This window comes from Gymnoscopelus braueri, assembly GCF_963280865.1.
Source record: "Gymnoscopelus braueri genome assembly, chromosome: 21".
NCBI lineage: Eukaryota > Metazoa > Chordata > Actinopteri > Myctophiformes > Myctophidae > Gymnoscopelus > Gymnoscopelus braueri.
In genome coordinates, this window is record NC_137623.1 from 4625331 (window position 1) to 4650863 (window position 25533).

Sequence of the window (25533 nt, forward strand, 5' to 3'; positions counted from 1 at the left end):
AAAAGGGATGCTAGGGTTCAAGTGGTTACGGTAAAAACAAAATCGTATCACACAAAGATTTGGCGGACCCCCTGTAGTAACTCTGAGGACCCTCTAGGGGTCCCGGACCCCCTGTTGAAGACCCTGGGTCTAGGGGGGAAAAAGGATTGTCACATACGGGTTGGAAAGTGAAGTCTGGTTTTTATTGACCGTTTTTTTCTTGTCCTGTTAGCGTCGCACGATTTTTACCATGAATTATTTTATGACATTTTTAAAGACATGATTTTCAACACTTCAATTCTAAACCTTAACAGAAAAACATGATATATGGCGCATCTCAATAAAGAATCTAAATCAAGCTTAGTTTTAGAAACTGTCTAACCTAACAAACAAAAACAACAGTCAATTCTAATCCAAACTCACTACACTAAACTAATCTGTCCGAAAGATATACAGTTACAAAAAGCCTGCAGCGCCCATGCATCATTAACTATTAGAAGAATCAAGCTCATCAAAAAACTGGTTACAATCTTATCAACCAATAACTCTGTGCCTTCAGAAATGCTTGCACCAGCAAGCCTAATGAAGGTTTGACTGAACATACAGTAAGTAGGGTTAGCAAATGATATCAACAGAACAAAACGATAGCATGGCTGGCGAGCAGGGGACAGCACTACAACACTACTGCCAAGCTCTTATAGGTGTTTAGTGCTCTTAAGTAGGCCAACCAATCACTGGAAGGGCTGATGATTGACATCCAGCACTCAGCAGATAGGCAGCGCCTGCAAGTAACCACACACTCACAGACCCACTCACACACACACACACACACTCTAGTCTACTGACACATGAAACACGCGTATTTGTCAAGTTCACAAATTTTTTTGGACAACAACCACATAAATTCTCATAAACCCCCTGCATGTTCCATTGCATAATGAAGGATTTTTTTCACGCACAATGAAGGATTTGTGCCCGTATAATCAAGGATGTCTTTCTGGAGGGGCTAATTAATGTTCTTCTGTCAAACCAAGACAGCTGCCCAAAAAAGCCCAAAATTAAAGTCTTGTGAATATCCATTGAATCTCATCACACATTTAGAATTTAAAGATCGATCAGTAGCTACAGCCTTAATGACATGATATTTAAAAAGTGTTTGGAACTCAACAAACAAAAGTTCAGCCAACTTGTTGCAAAATATGTTCTTGGAGCCTGGGGGCTATGAAAGGCTATTAAAACTAACTTGTTTGTTTTTTTCGTTTGCTGTCAGCATGACACGGCATGCAGACACAAACACTTTAATCTTTAATTAAGTTACACTCAGAAATACCATAGCCTTCGCACACACGCACGCACGCACGCACGCACGCACGCACGCACGCACGCACGCACACACACGCACAAGTCTCCTAGCTTGCCAAAATAAATGACCCCCACTGTTTTTCTGTACATATACTTTTACTGCTCCTGGTATTGACGACTTCTTGTGTTATCGTATGTGTTTTACTGTATATGTATATGAATTGAAAACACAGGGTCACAATGGAAACAAGCCCTCAGGGCTTTTTGTGTTATCTTTTTAGCATTATTGTATAACAGTAAAAAAAAAAGTACTTTTTACAGACTGTTAATAAAGTATTCAATCAATCAATCAATCAATCAATCAATCAATCAATCAATCAATCAATCAATCAAACAGATCTGTCTGAGTTGTGAAGACCAGTGAGGAAACCCAGAGGCTCCTCCCCTCTCACCAAGCTCCTCCCCTCTCACTGTCATCATGACCTCGGATAAAACATTAAAGTCCTCTGCACTGTCCAGCGTGCTGCGTAAGTCACTGCACCTGATATCTCTATTGGTGTCATTTCTTTTTTTCTTTCTTTCTTTCTTGCTTTCTTTCTTTTCAGACACTGGGAAACCTGCTTTTTGTCCCTAAAACCAAAAATAAACGTGGGGCAGCAGCATTTAGTTTTTATGCTCCACATATCTGGAACAAACTCCCAGTAAACTGCAGGTCTGCTGCCACTCTTATTTATTTTAAAACACAACTAAGGACCTGTTCCCGCCGGGGACGCTGTGGGCGCTGGGGCCGTATCCTCTCCTCCGCATCATCAGTGCCCATACCCCGTGTCCCCTAGCGGTAAGTGCACGGTGTTTGGGGAGCCTCGCCCCGCGGGGGCGCGGGCGGGGACTTCTTTCTTCTACAATAGAAGAGTTAGGACGTCACATTCTAATACAGCCCGAATACCCAATCTCGGCACCGACCACTATCTCTCGTACCCCGCTAATCATTAGACTCCCAATCCATCACCACTGGGAGTCTGGGTTCGACTCCCGCTTGGGACAAGACTTTTTCAAACATCCGCGGACTACTTTTTTTCGCCGATAAAGTATAGTTTTGGATCATGACGGAGGTGCGCCGACTCAGCAGACCTTGAGGCCGAGGAGTCGCGCCACTCGCGCCTCCAGGCGCGAGTGCCCGCGACGACCCGCCGATGGTCAGCTAGTCGACTAAGCGCCGTCCGAGTTATGTACCGATAGGCACAGAATCGTAAATGATGTTGGTGGGACTGCGTTTGCCCCAACTGCCACTCAAAGTGGCTACTGGCCAATCACAGTGCGTCTTTCCCGGGACTTACCCAGCTCTCAACTTCCGGTACACAACCACAGTGCACTTACATAGCTGGCTGTCCCCTAGGGTAGTTAATACTCTATACTGCCTCCCCCTGGTCAGCCGGGGCGCCTGATGGAGGGGAAAGGAACTGGTTGGAATAACGTGTTCCTTCCACGCGCTACGTCCTACTGGGGAAACTCCCCCCTGTCAGGTGACAAGAAGCGGCCTGCTCACTCCTCATGCGTTGAAGGAAAGCATGAGCTCAGTTCTGGGTTCTCCCTAGGCTGGCAGAGGGAGAGTAGCGCCATTGGCACTGGGTGAAAAAATGGGTTACAAAATCGTGGGATAGAGATTTTAAGAAAGAAAAACAAAAACACAACTAACCTTTCTTTTTGCCGCTGCCTTTGATTGAGTTATTTTTCCTTTTCTTTCTCTTCTGCGCTGTAACTGTATCTGTTATTTTTGTCTTACTTTGTTGTACTGTATGCATCCTAATTTTAAAATGTTATTATCGTGTTTCCTCAGCTTGATGTTCTGTGTGTAAAGCACGTTGAATTGCCTTGTTGCTGAAATGCGCTGTACAAATAAAACTGCCTTGCTTTGCCTTTCTTTCTTTCTTTCTTTCTTTCTTTCTTTCTTTCTTTCTTTCTTTCTTTTCTTTCAGTGTTCAATGTTCATATTACAATCAGTTGTGGAAAAAGTACTCAAATGTTTTAATTAAGTGAAAGTATCAATACTGCAATGTAGAAGTACTCTGTTACAAGTAAAAGTCTGGAATTCAAAATTTACTTGAGTAAAAGTACAAAAGTATTGGTATCAAAATGTACTTAAAGTGCAAAAAGGAAAAGTACTAAAATGTTTGAAAATAGCCGATCTACAAGCTCACAACGCGTCGCATTGCGACGCGTTGTGAGCTTGTAGATCGGCAAGACAATCGGAAACACTCCAGTAAAGTAAAAGTACCTCAAAATTGTACAGTAAGTGTAAATACAGTATACTTGAGTAAATGTACTTAGTTACTTTACACCACTGATTGCCTTGTTGAAATGTGCTGTACAAATAAAACTGCCTGGCTTTGCCTTTCTTTCTTTTTTCTTTCTTTCTTTCTTTTTTTCTCATCCTCTTTATTTCATTCATTCTTGATCTGGTTCTTTGAAGTGTTTGATATGATGATACCTATAATCATGTGTCTTTGTGTTTATGTCAAAGGGTTTATAATGCTGCTGTGTTGTCCTGATCATGAGCTGTGTGCGTGGATGGGGACGACGCCCAACCTGAGACACATTGTGATCGGACGCTGTTATAATTACATCACGCTATTACACCCAGGCTCAAGGTAATACTCTCTCAGTCCCTGTACAGTATCTCATATGATGGTTGACTTTACATATTATCGTTGCTGTCGCCCAGCAACCTCTTATCTCCATATTTTAACTTTTTGTGTATTTTCGTAAATTAATGCCACTTGATCAAACTACACCGTCACACAAAAGGCTCATAAGTAGCAAATGTACAAGCCCGAAACATGGGCGAAGCAACGCTTTTCAAGCTTGTAGATCTGCTACTACTATTTTTGAATTTTAATCCGGAAAAGTAACAGTTTTGTACATATACGTTTCCACCCGACAGAGATGATATACGAATAGCCTATGTGTGTGTGTGTGTGTGTGTGTGTGCGCGTGTGCGCGCGTGTGCGTGCGTGCGTGTGTGCGTGTGCGTGCGTGCGTGCGTGTGTGCGTGTGTGCGTGTGTGTGTGTGTGTGTGTGTGGGTGTGTGTTCATAGCTATGACTGTGAGCTGATCTGGACAGAGTTTGAGGAGGCCGTGGTCCAGAGGTCATCTTGTGGTGTAAAAGTGAAAGACTACAACCAGCTGTTTAATGCCATGGTGCCCAAACAGACCTGGTCTTGTGATAGAGTGAGTGTATTATTATTTTTTCTTTTTTAATAGATATTAAAATGTATATTTCCTCTTCTACTTTTAACCCAGGCTACTGCACAAAAGCTTCTTTTTTTTTTACCATTATGCTAATAGAGCCTGCCTGCTTGCTCAGGGGATTTTTGATTGGTTGATTGAATATTTTATTAGGCAAAAAATGTAAAACAGCACAGTTACATTTAAAATACTTTGTCTAACAGGTCCGTTCATAAAAGTCCTTGCGGACTTGTTTCCAATGAGGGCCTTGGTATTCAATTCATAGGCGATGTTAAATTGAATCTTGACCTTCAGGTAAAAAAGTGTGTTAAACCAGAAACAGGATCGTGTCAAAGGTCATGTCTCACCTAGACACAATATAAATGTCTCAATAGAAGAGCAGGGAGAAGTTATATTGTATTAACATACTCTACCAAACAGATTGGACAAAATTATATTATATTCATTAAAGAAAAGTTGCATAATGCCACTTAAAGTGTCTACCTGCTCTCTCATTGCAAGTCACCCCAAATAAGAGCATTATATGCAGTATAAGTAACATAATACTTCAGCTATAGGCCCATGCAGGGCAAAGGTTGACACCAAAGAAAGGCAATCACTGATTCTTCCTAAACCTGTTAAATAGCTTTTTTTTGGCTTCCTTGTTGTGTGTGTGTTCAGTTCCTGTTCTGGAGTAAGACCCGGACCCTCATGCACAGCTATGCGGCCGTGCACCGTGGCTTCTGGACCCTAGAGGACACGCTGGTGGGCTACATGTTCAACGACCTCATCTGGTGCGGCCACCAGGAGGACATAGGTTGTAATTGCGTTTTATTCAGTGGTGGCAAGTAACTAAGTACATTTACTTAAGTACTGTACTTAAGTACAATTTCGAGGTATTTGTACTTTGCTTGAGTATTTCCAATTTCCAATACTTTTTACTTCTACTCCACTACATCTCAGAGGCAAATATTGTACTTTTACTCCACTACAATTATTTGAAAAACTTTAATTACTAGTTACTTTTCAGATGTAAATTATGATATTATGAAACATACATTAACCACTTTAGCCTTATTTTACTCATTGGCTATTTGAAAATAGCCGATCTACAAGCTCACAACGCGTCGCACCGCGACGCGTTGTGAGCTTGTAGATCTGCTATTTTCAAACATTTTAGTACTTCTACTTTTTGTACTTTAAGTATATTTTGATGCCAATACTTTTGTACTTTTGCTCAAGCAACATTTTGAACACAGGCCTTTTACTTGTAACAGAGTATTTTTATATTGTGGTATTGGTACTTTTACTTTTTTAAATATCGGAGTACTTTTTCCACCACTGATTTTATTTCGTATAGTCCTAAAAACCCTGAAGTGAGTTCTCTCTCTCAACTGGGAACGAGGTTAACCCTGTCAATCATCTACTTGTGTTACACTCTTTGTTTACTTCAGTATTTGTACTCCATTGTCCAGAGATAATTGTAGGCTATTCAGTCTGCAGACCTTTAGTGGAGGAAAAAAATGATATTTTTGCACTGAACACGATCTTCCCTTAACCCATTCAATCCGGGAACTTTGGGCTATTCAAAAATATCAGATCTACAAGCTCATAGCGTGGCACCGAGTGCCGCGCTATGAGCTTGTAGATCTGATATTTGTTTGAAAAATCGTGAAAATGTGCGCAAATCTTTGAATAAATATATATTTTAAAGCGAACATTTTGTTACTCCCATTTTTGCTTCTGGGGCGGGGTCCCTGGAACAAAATATTTCGAGATTGGGGTCCGCGGCCAAACACATATCAGTTTGGGTGGGTCCTTGACATGAAAAATGTTTCAGAACCACCATAGCAACATACGTTTTTTTCAAAAGAACTGTTAGGATTCAGAAGACATTTTGTAGAATCCCCCAGAAGCAAAGATATGAGTTTTCAAAAAATTGCTTAAAAAATATATATATTCAAAGATTTGCAAGTTTTCCCGATTTTTCAAAAAATAGCAGATCTACAAGCCCATAGCGCGGCACCGAGTGCCGCGCTATGAGCTTGTAGATCTGCTATTTTTTGAATAGCCAAAGAAATCAAAAAAGGACACAGATTCTTTCCAGGTCTAAATGGGTTTAAGACTGAAGAAAAGATTGCCTAGACTCCCCGCACTGTGGTCGTGTGAAAACGGGGTAATAGTGTGCATTTCAAGCAAAGCATTTTTAGACCTTTTGTCTTCCTCTATCGTCACCTTCCTAAAATAATGGCCTTATGGTAATTTTTTGAGGACATTTTTATTTGTGCCTAAATCAGCTCGATCGAGACACTGGCCACCTCTAGTGAAATGGCCAATATCCTTATTGAAAAGGATCGTGCTGTTCCCACCCCCACTATTATAATGTTCAATGGTCAAGAGGCCATTGTATGGCCTAGAGCAGTGGTTTTTCAACCCTTTTCATATCAGGGTCCATTATTTATTTGGCATTTGACCACCGTTTGATGAGATTTAGCCTCTGACCCAAACCTGAGAATATTGTGTTGTCGTTATAAGATTGTGTCCACACTTCCACGATGTATTGATGTTGGTACCATTAGGAGAGATAACAGGCAAACGTTGATCAGAATGACAATTCTTAAATTAAGTAATGAAGATGTTTAAAAAATAATTTAACTCTCGAGAGCGTACAATTTACACTCTCAAGAGTTAAAGATCTATAAGGGTGAAGGGTGAAGGCAGGCCTCACCCATTTGGTTACCAACTCTCCATCATTTAGCTGGGGACCACCTGGAACCCCCTCGAGGACCACTGGTGGTCTCCGGACCACTGGTTGAGAACCACTGGCCTAGGTCAAAGATGTGACCACGGCTTCGAATGGGGCACCGAGTGCCGCGCTATGAGCTTGTAGATCTGCTATTTTTTTTGAAAAATCTTGAAAATGTGTGCAAATCTTTCATATACATTTTAACTCAAATCTTTGCTTCGGGGGGTGCCTGGAACAAAATATTTTTAGATGGGAGGGGGTCCGCGGACAAATACATATTATTTTGGGGGTCCTTGACATGGAAAAAAGTTTTAAAAAACCATTGATAATATAGCAACATAAGTAAAACAATTTATACAGAAAAAACTTTAGGAAAAAAGAACTGTTAGGATTTAGAAGACATTTGTAAAATCCCAGGAAGCAAAGATTTGAGTTTAAAAACGTATAATAAAAGTATATATATATTCAAACTAAAGATTTGCACACATTTTCACGATTTTTCAAAAGAATTGCAGATCTAGCGCCGCGCTATGAGCTTGTAGATCTGCTATTTTTATATAGCCAAATAAATCTTAAAATGACACAGATGCGTTCCCGGTCTTAAAGGGTTAAGACTAAGAGATATCATTTAGTTTGTTTTGGTTCAGTACTTTTTGTTGTCTGAAAAACAAAAAAAAATGACATAGTTATCAAGGTTACACCATTGTTCTGTACTATACCCACTATAAAACATTGTGTTCATTGTGTTTCACAGGGTTTGATCTAGGTTGGTGTCCACAGTGGTCAGAGTGTCTCCATCATCCGGTCTACTCCCTGTGGAGGCAGGCCTCACAAAACGTAAGGTCAACGTCAACCTTGTTGGTTCTCAACCATGTGGGTCGGGACCTCCGGGGGGGGGTCTATTTTCACAATATGTATCTGTGAAACTGAGTCAAATTAAATGCAATCTGGGAACCCATCGCCAAATAAAAAGGAAAAACAGCGCCCTCTGCTGTTTTTTACTTATTCATTTGGCTCTGGGCGGAGCTGAACGGACGACCCGTGCTCAGGGAAACCGGGGTTTTTGGTCTGCCTTCAGCCTTTCACTTCCGGTGGTGCGACTACGTTTTCATTCCCACTAACAATATTTCTCCACGGAACACTAACACCACTTCTCGCAAAGAACATGGATCGTTTTGGTTCTAAGCCCACTTGTTTCTATGACGAAAGAGCAATTTAAGATGTCACTAACTTTCCGTGGTTTTGTCGGCTTCGAGGACGCTCATTGTTAAATGAGTTTTGGTTTGTTTCCAGTGGGGAACGAACGGCACACGCGTAAATCCCGCCCACTACATTTGATTGGGTAAAGCGCGGCCTGCTTCCTGATCTGATGGCACGCCCACTTGTAGCCAATGTGCACGGGTTGTCAACACGGCCACCGACAGATTCAAACACAGAGCAGAATCTGTTCTTGAGAGATTAAACTAAATGTAATGACTCAACTCCTACAATCCAAGTGCTTGTCAGGATGGGGGTCCCTAGTTCAAATATGATTATTTTGGGGGGGGTCACGGCTTGAAAAGGTTGACAACCACTGATTTAGAGCGGTGGTTCTTAAACTTTTTCATGTCAAGGACCCCCAACTTGACACTCATTAGCCCCGCGGACCCCCATTTGAAAATATATGCCAGGGACCCCCATAAGAGAAGATTGTTACGGCTCTAGCAGCCATTCTCAACCATTTTAATTTCTAGGACCCCCAGTTTGACATGCATTAGGCTACGGACCCCCATTCAATGGCATTTCTATCTCTGGGACCCCAATTTATATTGTGAAATCAATGTCAATTTAACTCTGAGAGTGCACAAATGGAACCAAATGGACCCTAACGAGTCCATTTGGGTTACAGACCCCCAAGGGTCCATTTGGTTCCTAAGTATGGATCCCTGGAACTCCCTCAAGGACCCCTGGGGGTCCCCGGACCCCACTTTGAGAACCAATGATTTAGAGCATCTCCGAAATAACCATTTTTACATTTTGTGACTTGTATTCAATGTCTTTATGATCAGTTTGCAGAAGCAGCATGTGGCAACATCACGGTGCTGTTGAACGGCTCTATCGACAACGCCTTCAATAGGAAAAGGTAAAAGTGAGACGTTAATTAATTATACAAGCAAATAATGCCAGTATAATAATAGCCTGCAATACAATAAAAACATTTTTTTTTTAAATTTCACAGCATGTTTGGAAGTGTCGAACTGGACGGTCTGAATCCTCGAATGGTGGATCATGTCAACATCAAGGTCGTGGCCAACCTGGAGGGACCCTTTATGTGAGGATAAATTAATATCGGGGGTAAAAAGAGCAGACCAAGTACAGAGCCAAAGGTCAAGTTTACAAAGTATTGAGGGTTTTAAGTGGTTAAATGTCTGAAAAACACACGTTTCACATGAATCCAATATTTAGTGTGGGTGGTGGGGGGTCCATCTCTCTCTCAGCTAAGGGGTCCTTAGTTGTAGACCCCTGCCCTAAACTGAGCTCGTTTTACCAAGAACACTTTAGTTTCTGTTCTATATACAATGTTCATTTGTGAGTCTGTGTCTTTGTAATCTGAGTTCCCAGAAGTTTTCGCCTGCTCTGGCGAGGAACTTCTGGGCCAGAGCCCTGGTATTTGTGGGCGGGATGTAGCTTAGGCGTGTCCGCTCAGAATCTGAGCGGACACGCCTCTTACCGGTCTGACTCGTCTAAAAAGTCTGACGAGAGGCAAACAGCAGTACACAACAATGGCGGCCGCAATTTCTCGACGGGAAATTGCTTCCCGTCGATCCTATTTAGATAGAACACCCACTGCATGTGGATCCCGCCCCCTTTTCTTCATTGGCTGTTGATTTGAATCACAACGCAGTGGCCGCGCCCCTGCTGTCCAAGCTCCGACGCAATGCCTCCCAGACTAGTGTCTTTGTTGTTCTTCACCCTGCAGAGAATCGTGCAGCAAAGGATCCATCGTGGAACTGATCACCATTCTGCAGACCAGAGGGTTCAGCTGGACCTGCACCGACAATGACCTGTGAGTGTCAACTATGAGTCTGATATATCGTTGTTGTCGGGCAGAAACCGACTATGTCCCAAATATTTTTCTTTTCAGAAAAAAAAGTAAAGAAAAAAAAAACACATGATTTTTAACCCATTCAATCCGGGAACTCGTCTACAAAAGTATTCTACATCCTAACAGTTTTCTGAAAAACCGTATGTTGCTACGATATCAGTGGTTCTCACACTTTTTCATGTCAAGGACCCCCCCCCCCCCAAAAATGATATGTATTTGGTTACGGAATATTTTGTTCCAGGGACCACCAGAAGCAAAGATTTGAGTTACAAATGTTTGCTTTGAAAATATATCAATGATTGGCAAAAATGATTTTTCAAAAAATAGCAGATCTACAAGCACATAGCGCGGCACTCGGTGCCGCGCTATGAGCTTGTAGATCTGCTATTTTTGAATAGCCAAATAATAAAATGATGGTTGTAGCTCAAATCTAAAATGACACAGATGCGTTCCCGTTCCGCGTTCATCAAAGTTAGTGACTTTATACATTGTCAGATACTTGAACGTGTCCTTATATTATCATCACTTTACCCAAAGACAGCGGAGTTAGGAGTTTTTGGACCATTAATGTGGTTTTGTCCATCATTGATTAATGACGAAATCATCTCCTACGTTGGAGTTAGGTGGTTTTTATTCGATCACTGCAATGCCCTCCATGCTGGCGTCACCCAAGCCTCCCGCTCGCGTCTGCAGCCGATTCAAAACGGGTGCCGGCGTTTTATTAAAACAGATTACTTTGAGTGCCAGAGATCTCACCGTTTGTAACGCCGTGCTGTTTATCGCTGTGGACTCCACGGCGAGCACCCGCACGCCAAACAATGGATGCGCGTATGCCGATGGATGGTCCTGGCTAACGCCTGGAACAACAACGTCTCTCACGCGAGTCGCCATTACGGGGTAATCGCCCATCGAAAATGACTCGTTTCCCCCACTGTAAAAATTTAAGGAGATACGGAGGTTTTTATCAAGGAGATGGAACGGGAGCGGACGGGGAGCCATGTTTTTTGGCACGGTGATCCATCTGTCCCTTCCTTCTCAGAGTCACCGTGGGTGATTCCAGAGCTGCGCTAGCCCCCCCCCCCCCCCCCACCTTGTGGAGAAAAAAAAAAGAAAAAGACTGATAACACGGTTGTTCGGCACCAAAGCACTACTCTCTGGAAACACATTTTTTACCGTGTTTGGCACCCGATGTGTTAACAGGAACCCGGAGGCATGAAAATGTATTCCTCTGTTTGTCTGTCTGATTTATTTTATGTTTCTTTGTGAGGACTGCGGATGAAAACTAGCATCTTTGCTAATTCCGGTGTATTTACGTCTTGACGTTCATTAATATGCATTGTCCTGTCCAAATAAACAAATGAATGAATGAACATCACCCCCATATTCTAGCCTCCCTCCACTGGCTCCCAGTACGTTTTAAAATCCAGTTTAAGATTTCATCGTTTGTTTTTAAATCCTTAAATGGATTAGCACCGTGTTTATGTTTCTGATCTTCTTAAATGATATGTGCCATCAAGATCTCTGAGGTCAGGCTGACCAATTGTTGCTTGTCGTCCCTATAAGACGAGGTTCAAACGACGAGGGCAGCGAGCCTTTTCACTCGCAGCTCCCAAACTGTGGTAACCAGTTTACCTCGCCAGGTCAGGCTGGCTCCCACACTACCCGTTTTTAAAACCCATCTGAAAACTCATTTCTATTCCTTAGCTTTTAAACCCTGATTGATACTTGTATAACTGTTTAAATTGTATTGTTTTCTTTTTGTTTGTTTTTGTACCGCATTATGTTTTACTGTTGTGTGCAGCACTCTGGTCAACTCTGTTGTTTTAAAATGTGCTCTATAAATAAAGTTGGATTGGGATTGGATTTGGATTGGAATGCCTGACTCCATGAGTCCAGACACTCCATAGACTGAAAGAGAATAAAGGCTTTTCAGTGTGATATCAGGCTATGGCACTTTGTTGCTTTTGTGTTGTTTTTCTAAGAATCACAACACAAAGAGATGAACAGGAACTGCCTCTGCCTCCTGGCAGCAGTTCCAACTGTACGGTTGACAGAGTACAAATAATAACTAACTGCACATAAAGAACGTGTACTTTGCCTTGGCATAGCGGTAGAAACATGACTGGGAAACAGACAATAAAGCACGCACATCCACTCACTAAAATGTATTAATCATCACACGACTCCAACCTTCTTTTTTTCACTTTTTCCTTTCCTTTTCTTTTTAAGCAACGTATTGAATAACAGGTGTGCTGTGATATGATTCTACTGTGTGTGAGTCTGTGTGTGTGTGTGTGTGAGTGTGTGTGTGTGTGAGTGTGTGTGTGTAGTGGGGGGGGGGGGGGGCTGAGAGCTGGCTCACTCCACAGAATACAGTGCACGTCCAGAAGCTGCGTTCAGGATAGATGCGGGTGAAAGAATGTGGGCTCAGTATTTCTTATTTTTTTTATTATTTCCGTAACCAAGACAATTTATATAGATTTCAAACATTTCCTCAAACAGGGAACAGGACTCGGATAAACTCAGGTCACCCTTAAAAAAACGAACCCCTTTAAATTAACTACCTACGAAACAATTAACAAACCATGTGTTCAATTCCTCCTTTTCTCGTTAATTTGTTCGAATTTGAACAAACATGGGTACTCTTGCTGACGCTGTTTGTAGTTCTTGAGCTGACCCGTGGTCTAAGCCGAACAGAACTCGGATAAACTCAGGTCGGCGCTGGGGGGGGGGGGGGGGGGGCCTGCTAAATCTTGCATGATACCGCTTACGGAAAAGAGGGACAGCGCTAAAACAGAAACCCTCAATGCCTTTTTGTTTTTCTCAGAAAATGTTTTTTTTAGACACTTTCCTTTTCTGGCAAATGTTGTTTTTATAACAATTAAAACAACAACAAAAAGATGTATACAGTTAGTAATGGTCTGGAGCTCCGTGACCAGGAGGAGCACTTGGAGGAGGAACCATGTCGAGTCCTTGGGTGGGGAGGGTGGCTGTAGGAGACCATCACCCCGGTACTTCAGGAGACGCGCGTGTGTGTGTGTGTGTGTGTGCGTGCGTGCGTGCGTGTGTGTGTGTGTGAGAGAGAGAGAGAAGGGGGGAGATAGGTAGCGAGAAGGCAGGAAGAAGATATTTGGGCGAGTGAGATGAAGGGAGGGGGAGGGGGGATAAGAGGGCGAGCGAGCGAGATAGGGGAGCACACGCTCATCGGAGGGGAGGAGGGGCGTGATCAGTCCGTTGGCCGCTCTTCACCGTATCTCCCTGTAAACTCCTCTGCTTTCTGAAGGAACGTTTCACGGTCCTCTAAGTATTCTCGTGCTCGGTTGGCAGCACAAGAACCACCTAGAGGCCCAGATGACTCTGGGTCGTTCACCAGGTCGATGATGGCCTGAATTACTGCAAGAGAAATACAAACACACGAGAGAGAGAGAGAGAGAGAGAGCGAGAGAGACTTTAAAATCTGTCTGAAACAAACCACAGATTTATTACAAGGAGCACTTCTTTATATAATTATCAATACAATAGTATCATCATATCATTGGTCCACTCCTCAATAAGGCTCATTATAAGATGGGCAGTTGGGCACCATTTGTGTCTCTACTCACTGTGTGTCATTGTTGGTGGGCTGTGGACAGTTCAGAAACCTGCCTACCTAAAGCATCATTGTTGGTGGGCTGTGAACAGTTCAGAAACCTGCCTACCTAAAGCATTATTGTTGGTGGGCTGTGGACAGTTCAGAAACCTGCCTACCTAAAGCATCATTAATGGTGGGCTGTGGACAGTTCAGAAACCTGCCTACCTAAAGCATCATTGTTGGTGGGCTGTGGACAGTTCAGAAACCTGCCTACCTAAAGCATCATTGTTGGTGGGCTGTGGACAGTTCAGAAACCTGCCTACCTAAAGCATCATTGTTGGTGGGCTGTGGACAGTTCAGAAACCTGCCTACCTAAAGCATCATTGTTGGTGGGCTGTGGACAGTTCAGAAACCTGCCTACCTAAAGCATCATTGTTGGTGGGCTGTGGACAGTTCAGAAACCTGCTTACCTAAAGCATCATTGTTGGTGGGCTGTGGACAGTTCAGAAACCTGCCTACCTAAAGCATCATTGATGGTGGGCTGTGGACAGTTCAGAAACCTGCCTACCTAAAGCATCATTGATGGTGGGCTGTGGACAGTTCAGAAACCTGCCTACCTAAAGCATCATTGTTGGTGGGCTGTGGACAGTTCAGAAACCTGCCTACCTAAATCATCATTGTTGGTGGGCTGTGGACAGTTCAGAAACCTGCCTACCTAAAGCATCATTGTTGGTGGGCTGTGGACAGTTCAGAAACCTGCCTACCTAAAGCATCATTGTTGGTGGGCTGTGGACAGTTCAGAAACCTGCCTACCTAAAGCATCATTGATGGTGGGCTGTGGACAGTTCAGAAACCTGCCTACCTAAAGCATCATTGTTGGTGGGCTGTGGACAGTTCAGAAACCTGCCTACCTAAAGCATCATTGATGGTGGGCTGTGGACAGTTCAGAAACCTGCCTACCTAAAGCATCATTGATGGTGGGCTGTGGACAGTTCAGAAACCTGCCTACCTAAAGCATCATTGTTGGTGGGCTGTGGACAGTTCAGAAACCTGCCTACCTAAAGCATCATTGTTGGTGGGCTGTGGACAGTTCAGAAACCTGCCTACCTAAAGCATCATTGTTGGTGGGCTGTGGACAGTTCAGAAACCTGCCTACCTAAAGCATCATTGTTGGTGGGCTGTGGACAGTTCAGAAACCTGCCTACCTAAAGCATCATTGATGGTGGGCTGTGGACAGTTCAGAAACCTGCCTACCTAAAGCATCATTGATGGGGGGCTGTGGACAGTTCAGAAACCTGCCTACCTAAAGCATTATTTATTTATTTATTTATTTATTTGACAGGGACAATGCACATTGATCAACATGTCAGTTATTCACGTCCATGTAAATGAGCCAGAGTTAGCCAGAATTGGCTAATTTTCATCTGTAGTCCCTGAGCAGGCTGTTAAAAAAGTGGTATAGTTATCCATACAAAAAGAGACATTGTCAACAATACAAAACATGCAGACGTAGTACAGAAGACAAAACAATACAATAAAATATGAGAAGACAGTGATTAATGGAGCCGAAATTTACTCATGATTACAAATTTGGTTAGCTTTAAGCCATCTTTTCAGGTTGAATTTGAAAGTTCGATAGTTGGTGGTCTCTCTTACTTCGGTAGGAAGACTGTTCCAGTGATGGGAGGCTCTAACAGAGAAGACTGTTTTACCAAACACACTCCGTCTGAATGGTACCTCACAGTCTCCTCTGGTAGTTGCCCTTGTTGTTCTGTCACCACTTTCTCTTCGCTCTATGAACTGATTTAGTGGTGGAGGTGCAAGCCCATTTAAAACCTTAAAAATGAGACAAGCATCTGCAAAATGTTTAAAGCCATCAAAATTAAATAAATTATACTTTTGAACTATACGGCAATGGTGGTAACGGTTGGGTTTTTGATCAAGTGTTTTTAATGCCTGTTTGTAAAGTGATTCTATGGGTTTGAGAGTTGTTAGATTTGTCTGTGACCAGGTTGTGAAGCAGTATGTGATGTGTGAGAAAATCATAGCATGCATAAAGAGTTTAGCTGCGTCTGTTGTTAGATATGGTCTTATGTGCCTGAAATTAGACAGATTGAATTTGATTGTGTTGGCTACATTTTTAATATGTTTTTTAAATGTCAAGTTTGAGTCTAATGTGATTCCAAGATATTTAAATTCAGATACTACCTTAATAGTGTTTCCATTGACGATGATGTCAGGATAAACATTGTCTGTGGGGTTGCGTGAATAAAACATACAAACAGTTTTGTTTGTATTCAAATGTAGACATGAGTTCCTCAACCAATCAGATACATGGACCATGGCTGCAGTTAGTTTCTCTGCTGCTAGTTGTTTGTTTTCAGCATGTATATAGAGAACTGTGTCATCAGCATACATTTGTATGGAGACAGATGGACAGACAGAAGGCAGATCATTAATATACAAACTGAACAAGATAGGGCCCAGTATTGATCCCTGAGGAACTCCAATGTCACTGTTAAGATATGTTGACTGTTTGTTACCAATACGAACCCTTTGCTTCCTATTTGTTAAATATGAATCAAACCATCTGACTGCCTCAGTAGAGAAGTTAAAGAAAGAGAGTTTTGACAAGAGTACCGAATGGTCTACAGTGTCAAAAGCCTGTTTAAGATCCAGGAATACTGCACCCACTGTACCACCTTTATCCAAACTTGACTTGACACTTTCCAAAAAGTAGCAGTTAGCGGTTTCTGTTGAATGGTTGGAGCGAAAACCGAACTGCAGTGGACACAAAGGAGTATGGCCTGTATTCAAATGAGCGGTCAGTTGTTGAGCAACCCATTTCTCGGCCACCTTAGACACTATAGGTAGAATACTAATGGGCCTATAATTTGCCACATTTGTCTGGTCACCGGCCTTAAAAATTGGTGTTACAATGGCGGATTTCCAGATGCTAGGAAAAGTGCATTGCCTAATTGATAAATTTATCAAATGAACTATGGGACAAACTAATGCATCCTTGTGTGTTTTTAAAAATGTTGTGTCCATGTCATAAGCATCCCTTGCTTTTGAGTCTCTTAAGGAGCTCATGATCTTAACCACTGCAGATTCGGTAATTTCTCCTATCCTAAAAATGGGCTTGTCATCATTAATAGGGGCACATGTCAGAATTCTAGTGGGGAAACTTTGGGCCAGTTCCCCAACTGAATTTATAAAATAACTATTAAAAGTATTTGCTATCACCTCTTGATCTTGAATTAAAGTTCCGTTCACTTTAAGTTCATATTCCTTTGTTTTCTGATCCTTATTTCTCCCAGTTAATCTATTAAGAGTTTCCCAAATCAATTTCCCATTTCCCCTTGCATCTTCTATTACTTTAATAAAAAAATAAGCTTTTGCTTTCCTTAAATTCCTTACTACCTTATTTCTAATACTTGTGAAAATCTGCCTATCACTGATGTAACCTGATTTTAGTGATCTCTTTAGTGCAAAATCTCGCTCTCTCATCTGCTGCCAGAGGGCGCCATTGAGCCATGGCAGGGTGTTTTTTTTGTCTAGGTTTACACAGAACCTTCCTCATGAAGGGTGACACTACTCTGTTTGTAGTTTCCACAAAAATACTGCTGCCACTCTCTACATCTTGACTACACAGTAGATTAGACCAATCAGTTTGTTTTAGAGCCCTGTCAAGATTTTCAATTTCGTTTTTTGGAATAATCTGGTGAAAGGATTTAGGTTTTGTGGTATTGTCAAACCGTTTACTGGTGAGTTTCCTCACCAGTAATGTGATGTTATGGTCCGACATACCAGTTATCAAATTATATGATTTTGTTATTCTCTCTGGCCTATTTGCAAACATTAAATCAATTTGTGTCTGTGAGGAATTTGTTATTCGTGTTGGACCTTTCACCAGTTGAGTGAGATTGAACTTGTCTGTTATCTCCTTAAGTTTTTTCCTATCCGATTTGTTAGCCCAATTAAAATTCAGATCACCAAAGAGTAAAAGTTCCTTTTTACTATCACATTCTTGAAGCATAGTTTGTAGGTGGTCGTAAAACATACTGTTGGTTGAAGGTGCTCTATATAAACAAATAACAATAAAAGACATTTCTGGAGACAGTGTAATATTCAGCCCAATACATTCAAAATCTATTTCATGATGTGACCATTCAATAAGACTACACTTAATTGTATTTTTAACATATATCAACACACCCCCCCCCCACTTTCCCCCCTAGTCTATCCCTCCTAAACATGTTATACCCAGGAAAATTAATAGCTGCCACTGAAGAAGTTTGATTTAGCCATGTTTCTGAAAGACATAGAAAGTCCAGGTTAGAGTCAGATAGAAGGTGTTCCAGTTCAGTGTTCTTTGCACGGACGCTACGGATATTTAAATGTCCGCCCAATAGTCCCTTTGGTTTGGACCTTGGGTCCCAGATCATTTTAGCATGATTAAGAGTTGTGAAAATGTTCGTCTTGCGGTATTTCTTGATCGCTGGATTAAGTCCCTTTAGTTTTTGTTTATTGGGGCGCAGTGAAGATGTCGCGGTGGGTGTTTGGTACTCACCACCACCACCGCTGTTTGTCTGTGGATACAACAAGCGTCCCACACCGCACACCTTTGCGGCCGCAGATACGGGTGGAACTACTGCCTGCACCCTCAGCTCGTCCAGCGGCGGAGACTGCGCCACGCCAAGAGCAGCCATGGCTGTCTGTGGATACAGCCGGCTTCCCCCGTCGCACGCCATCACAGCAGCCACAGCTACAGGTGGAACTGTGTGCGCCCATGGCGCCTCCAGCAGCGCAGATTGCGCCACGCCATGATGAGTTTTCACTCCTGGCGTGGTGATTACGGACATATCGGCCAAGGCACCCCCTCCACTGCCGTCGACTCCCCGCGTTTGCTGGTGTCTCCCGCTGCACGCCTCCCGGCCGTCAGTCGCCCCCAACACCGACCCGGTAGGAGTGGGATGGAAGTCCATCGCGCCCAGGGGCAGCGGCCCGCTGCCGTCGGTCAGGTGAGGTCCTGGGTTCGGCTGGATATCACCAGCCAACAGGAGAGTTGTTGTTAAGTAGAGGATCACTCGAAATGATCGCTTTGATCTCTCTACTCTCCCTGTCGAACTTTTATGGCTTGTTGTTGGTGGAGTGGCGTGGCCGTTGTTTAGCAGAGTGGAATAGGTTGCGTGTTGGCTCCATGTGTTGAGAGAAATATCTCGGTGATCAGTCCGGTTTGAAAAACAGCAACGCACAGACAGTAGGACTAACACGACCACATAACATAGAACAAACGCTCTTTGAGCAACGTCAGAAGTGGTCTGTCGCTGCAGTATATTAACTTTGTGTGTATGGTTGAGACACAAACCGGGTTGTTGTAGAAAGGCAAACTTATTAAGTGTGGCGTGTTTTTTTGTGTGTGCTCCAGCAGCACCTGCCTGACTGCCGGTCCGCACCCCCCATCATTGATGGGGGGCTGTGGACAGTTCAGAAACCTGCCTACCTAAAGCATCATTGATGGGGGGCTGTGGACAGTTCAGAAACCTGCCTACCTAAAGCATCATTGTTGGTGGGCTGTGGACAGTTCAGAAACCTGCCTACCTAAAGCATCATTGATGGGGGGCTGTGGACAGTTCAGAAACCTGCCTACCTAAAGCATCATTGATGGTGGGCTGTGGACAGTTCAGAAACCTGCCTACCTAAAGCATCATTGATGGGGGGCTGTGGACAGTTCAGAAACCTGCCTACCTAAAGCATCGATGCTTTAGGTAGGCAGGTTTCTGAACTGTCCACAGCCCACCATCAATGATATCATTGATGGTGGGCTGTGGACAGTTCAGAAACCTGCCTACCTAAAGCATCATTGTTGGTGGGCTGTGGACAGTTCAGAAACCTGCCTACCTAAAGCATCATTGTTGGTGGGCTGTGGACAGTTCAGAAACCTGCCTACCTAAAGCATCATTGATGGGAATTCTAAGTGAATAGAAACTACAGCCTTTCTACAATTTTGACTCAAACCTGTAGTGCCTACTGATGATGTCATTGGTAGGAAGGTTTCTCAACTGTCCACAGCCCACCAATGAAAGACAGAGTGAGTATAAATATATGGTGCCGTATTATAATGAGCATTAATGAGGACCAATTATATGAAGATAGGGTTGAAATGGGTTAAGTGATCCTTTAAGGCCTAATTTACTTCCATTATCGATCGATAGATAGATATAATCTCATTATATTTTAGTTCTTTGTTTCTCTTTCACAAATCTGTGAAACCGTGAAATCAGCGTGGGCGGTGCAGACAGGGGGCAACACGGCCACTGGTAGGGCATGTAATCTTTCAAGGGGCACACGGCCAAATAGGTTCGAACTTCGAAAGTTGCGGGCATCAGTAAATGCTCAGTGCGAGGCGAGTGCTCTGGACATCATATCCAAAGTGCTCGTCCGCTCAATAAACTCTTTCTGACCCTAGACAATGGACTGCTATAGAAATGTTTAATAATTTTCTATGCATTATGATGGTTAGGGATGCACAATATTTAAATTATATCCAATAATCAATTAATTGCACTGTCAAATCGATTGCTATACCCATTTTGAAAATCGATATTGCAATATAATTTCAGAAGCTCACAATGCCTTGTGAGCTTGTAGATCGGCCGTTTTATTTTTATTTTTATCGGTTAACACACCTTGGTTCATTCTGATGCGTGGATCCCATTTCTTCTTCAAGATCGAATGAGGTCCACAAACACAAACCAGTCCATCCTCATTGATGCAGGGGTGGTAGATCTTTGTCTTGAACGTGATCTTAGGAGGATTGAAGGGGTAGTCGGAGGGGAAATTGATTTCAGGCCCTTTTGTCATAAGGAGGGTTATCCTGGACAAGAGGAGGTGCACACATGGTCAAACTATGGCAGGAGCAGTGGTGGAAAAAGTACTCAAATGTTTTACTTAAGTAAAAGTATCAATACTGCAATGTAGAAACTCTGTTACATGTAAAAGTCCGGAATTAAAAATGTACTTGAGTAAGTACAAAAGTATTGGTATCAAAATGTCTTAAAGTACCAAAAGTAAAAGTACTAAAATGTTTGAAAATAGCAGATCTACAAGCTCACAACGCGTCGCTATGGGACGCGTTGTGAGCTTGTAGATCGGCTATTTTCAATTAGCCTAGGTTTACAATAGGGCTACAGTGGTTAATGCTTGTTTTATAACGTAATCATTTATAGCTGCAAAATAACTAGTAACTAAAGTTTTAAAATAATTGTAGTGGAGTAAAAGTACAATATTTGCCTCTGAGATGTAGTGGAGTAGAAGTAAAAGTAGAGACAATTGGAAATACTCTAGTAAAGTAAAAGTACCTCAACATTGTACTTAAGTACAGTACTTGAGTAAATGTACTTTGTTACTTTGCACCACTAGGCGGGAGTGTCACGGGACACGATGATGAAACAGTGAACAGATTTAAGACAATAGGCTCTGTTTGACATGAAGGTGCCATGTGTGTCTCCCGTTTATATCTGCTACTGGGACCATAGACATATATAAAGGTAGACGCCTCCTCCGGCTCTGGGATGTCTGTATCTCGGGCGCCATTTTGGAGAAGGCAAGCTTCCTGACTACTGGCCAATCACAGCGCGTCTTTTCCAGAATCTAGTTCTGTAAAAAACATAATGGGATGTTTTTATACAACTAGATTCTGACAAGTCCCGGAAAAGGTGGCGCTGTGATTGGCTAGTAGTCAGGAAGCTTGCCTTCTCCAAAATGGCGGCCACGATACAGGTCACTCCAATGAACTGCAGAGGCCAATGAGGGATCTAGGTTTCTATATCTATGACTGGGACAATCAAACACAACTATGGGACACTGAACTGGAACAGGAAACAGGCATGCTACCTTCTGGAAACCTGAGACTACAGTTGTGAACAGAGCTCATTCAATTTACAATTTAGGCATTTAAGCAGACTCTTAATCTAGAGCTATTTACAGTAAGCAAGGTAAACAGTCAGAAGATAAAAAAGGAGTTGTCCCGCACACACTCTTCACTTACAAAACACACAGCTACCTAATGAAGGTTAGTTGACCAAAAACGTTGTTCATCAATGAATAAAAACAGAAGACAGCGTGTATGAGACAACTTCTATCTTATGCAAACGCACACTATCTACCAAGACAATTCAAAAGTGACTTACAGGAACAATGAGCCCTTGCCATGTTAATATGTTTGATTCACCGACTTGAATGTCCCTGAAGTTTTTCATTGGAGACTTGCGAAGTTCTTCGAGTTCCTAAGAGAGCGAGAGGAAAACAAGTACAATGTAAATTGTGTAGATAGCTTCTTTTTGGCCAGGGACACCTCACACCAGTTGTACAATGGATTATAAGTTAGGCTTTACTTTCGCTTTTGCATTACGTCATTGATGATGATGATGATCAGCTGACGATATAATTCCAAGTCTGATCCACTCTAGCACCACCTCACCAACACACAGTCAGCAGCAGGTTAGCATGCTAGCGATGCTAGCTGGAGACTGATAAGAGGGTTGGGGAGGTTAGCATGCTAGCAGGAGACTGATAGAGGAGGTTAGCATGCTAGCTAGCTGGAGACGGATAGGAGGTTAGCATGCTAACTAGCAGGCTAGCCCCCCCGGGACGTCCCTGTCCGTCATTCATCGTTCACGGGGATGTGACGGGGGGAAAAAAAGAACATCAAGAGATTTTACCTTGTGCAGCCTTCTGCTTGCGGCCATCTTGAAACTACTGTGTCCTTCCCAGGATTCACAGCAAAGCGGCCTAGATGACCCCTTCTCTGCTGCTTTCTGGCTGTCACGCCGAAATCAGTGACCCTGTGAGATTCTTGAGACCACCAGATGGAGCTGTTTTCACAAAAGAAAAGGTTTTAACTTTGACAGTGTTAAACATGGAACCCCTTTACTTAGGGTCCATTTGGTTCCATGTGTACACTTGAGTTACAGGGCTGAAACTATAGGGTCCAAGTGATTCCTTAACTATTTTGCTGGGGACCCTCTGGAACCCCCTCAGACCCCCTTGGGGGTCTCCAAACCCTTTGTTGAGAACCACCGTCTAGCCACCGGTATCATTTGTAACATTAATGGGGCCTTAATGGAAACAAGCCCTGGGCTTACCTGGGTCCTTTTAGCATTCCTTTGTATAAATCTGTGCCACCGCGCCTTTAAAAAAAAAAAAACTGTCAATGAAGTATTCAATAAATAATAAAAAAAAAACCTGCCTGTAAGTGAAATACAAAAACACAAATCTCTTTCAAATCTTATGAGGAGACTTCACTTAAAGGAGAATTTTGGACTAAAGTTTTCTTACCTTTTCTATGACGTTATGATATCTTAGGATGAATGGTACAGTAGAAAATGTTCATAACTCCACCCCTGAGCCGCCACAGCTTAAAAGGTGCGCGGATAGGCCTTAAGTTAGATCACATATTTGAATAGCTTTTTTTTTTTTTTTTTTTTTTTTGATCTGACGTTCATAGTGACAGAACACTGTCCCAAAAAGAAAAAGAAAAAAAAAAAAAACAGAAGTCGACGAGTAGACGAGATTGAAATCTCGAGATTTCAATCTCGTCTAGCGAGACTTCTGTTTTTTTTGTTGTTTTTTTTTTGTTTGGTGTTCTGTCACTATGAACGTCAGATCTCACCAAAAAAAATTAAAAGAAAAACTATTAAAATATGTGATCTAACCCAGTGTATATCAACCCTGGCAAACGTCCCAATTTTGGGCCGGGGCTACTGCTGAGGTGTGCCGCGCCGTTTGAAGAAGGTTTGAAAAAATATAATTTTGAAAAGAAAAAAAAAAATCTTTTTTCTTTTTTTTTTTTTTTTTTAACAATAATAATAATCAGGCATGCAAACAGCCCCGAGGTGAAAAGGGTGACAACATGCTATTTTTTTCGGGTCAGGTGTCACACTATTGCCCTATTTGGATTAAAAACGGCTAGTGGAAGCTGAAAAGCTACAAGTTTGCATGTCTGAATAATGCAAAAACAGAAATATTTGTTTGCATTTGCTTTTTTTCTATATATATATATATACCGTATATCTAGGTGTGCCCTGGGATTTTTTGGCTATGCCAGGTGTGCCTTGGCACAAAAAAGGTTGATAGACACTGATCTAACCTAAGGCCTATCCGCGCACCTTTTAAGCTGTGGCGGCTCAGGGGTGGAGTTATGAATTTTTTCTACTGTACCATTCATCCTAAGATATCATAACGTCATAGAAAAGGTAAGAAAACTTTAGTCCAAAATTCTCCTTTAAGCGTGGATTAGCCGGAAACAGTGACCCCTGCCGTCACACAAGTCGGTGCACCCGATACACACGTTCTCAGTCCATTGAATGGGCCCGTTATCAGGGTTATCAGTACATAAGTATGGCCCAGTAGGCCCCTACTGGCCTCCCAGGAGACTCTGGTAGGCCGTTATCAACCACTCTTATGGGTGATGCAATGTCAAGGTATGTGTTGTCACGTGACCTGCCCAAAGATGGCGGACATCGATGCTTTTATTATATTATACTTTTAAGAACGTTTCAGCACTTAAAGGATCTACACCATGAATTTAAAAAAAATATTTGATATTTAATATCATATGGTGTATGTCCCTCAAACCTTTTTCAAAAGGTTTGAGCCTAAATCATCACTCAGATATACTCATCCCAAGTCAATTCTCTCTGGCTTATACAGCACTTTCAGCTGCAATACCAAAACGTCCTCTTGGGCAGGGGGGGGCTACTGAGCAATTCTGTCTGTTAATAAAAAAAAATATTGCATAAAAAGAAGCATCTAAGAAAAATACAAAATCGAAAAAAAAACACTTTGAACATTTTTGAACAATTCCACCAAGTGTTTGAGGTGCCTGTTTCACCCACTTCCGGGCGGCGGAGCCAAAATCCGAGCCCGAAGTATTTGTTCGTAGACCCCCACTTAGGGGGGGTAGAAAAAGTTTCGGAGCGATTCGGGCACTTTTCATTTAACATTGCAACGCAAGTGACATCACTTGCGTTGCACATTCTGAAATCGCCTGTTCAGACACGCCCATTCTGAAAATCTCTGAAATGAGAATGAACGACTGAATGTTAAAAACAAATATTTTTTTGGGGTACAAGAGACACTGGGGAGCCCAAAAAATACTAAAAATACTAAAATGAAATTCATGGCGTAGACCCTTTAAACGTCTTGGCACTTGCATATATATAATATATATATATTGTTAACATTTCCATCAAGACATGGACATATTTTATTTGTAGTACACAAAGTTTATTTCGCTACAATCTACGGACTTCTCTCAGCTGTTTCTGTTGCGAGGTTGCTATGGCTATGGCTGTTGCTATGAACAGTTCCTTTACACCATTTGGACGTTACGCGTCGAGCCTCGCCGGCTCTTCATAGAAGATGACTTGGAACCACTTCGTACTATTCTTGTAATGTTATAACACTATAAATTACTAGTTACTATATTGCTAATAACTGGTGATAATCTTTGCCCACAGGTCTCTGATGATCCTTCAATGCATGCAGAACCCCAGACAGTCGTCCTGTCAGATGTGTTCAAACAGCCTCCTGCACAGAGAAAGACCTCCACTTAGCTGA

At 42.4% G+C, this 25533-nt stretch overlaps 1 protein-coding gene across 1 annotated transcript; it reads left to right on the plus strand.

Moving 5' to 3' along the window:
- Positions 1–1759: 1759 nt before the first annotated feature.
- On the plus strand, positions 1760–25533 carry LOC308077522 (ADP-ribosyl cyclase/cyclic ADP-ribose hydrolase 1-like; the record flags this gene model as incomplete). The annotated part of the gene is made up of 9 exons (XM_080418270.1): positions 1760–1808; positions 3803–3929; positions 4377–4509; positions 5188–5326; positions 8007–8089; positions 9301–9374; positions 9471–9563; positions 10212–10298; positions 25434–25533. 9 exons carry the CDS (start codon positions 1760–1762, stop codon positions 25531–25533), a joined length of 885 nt encoding a protein of 294 aa, XP_080274396.1.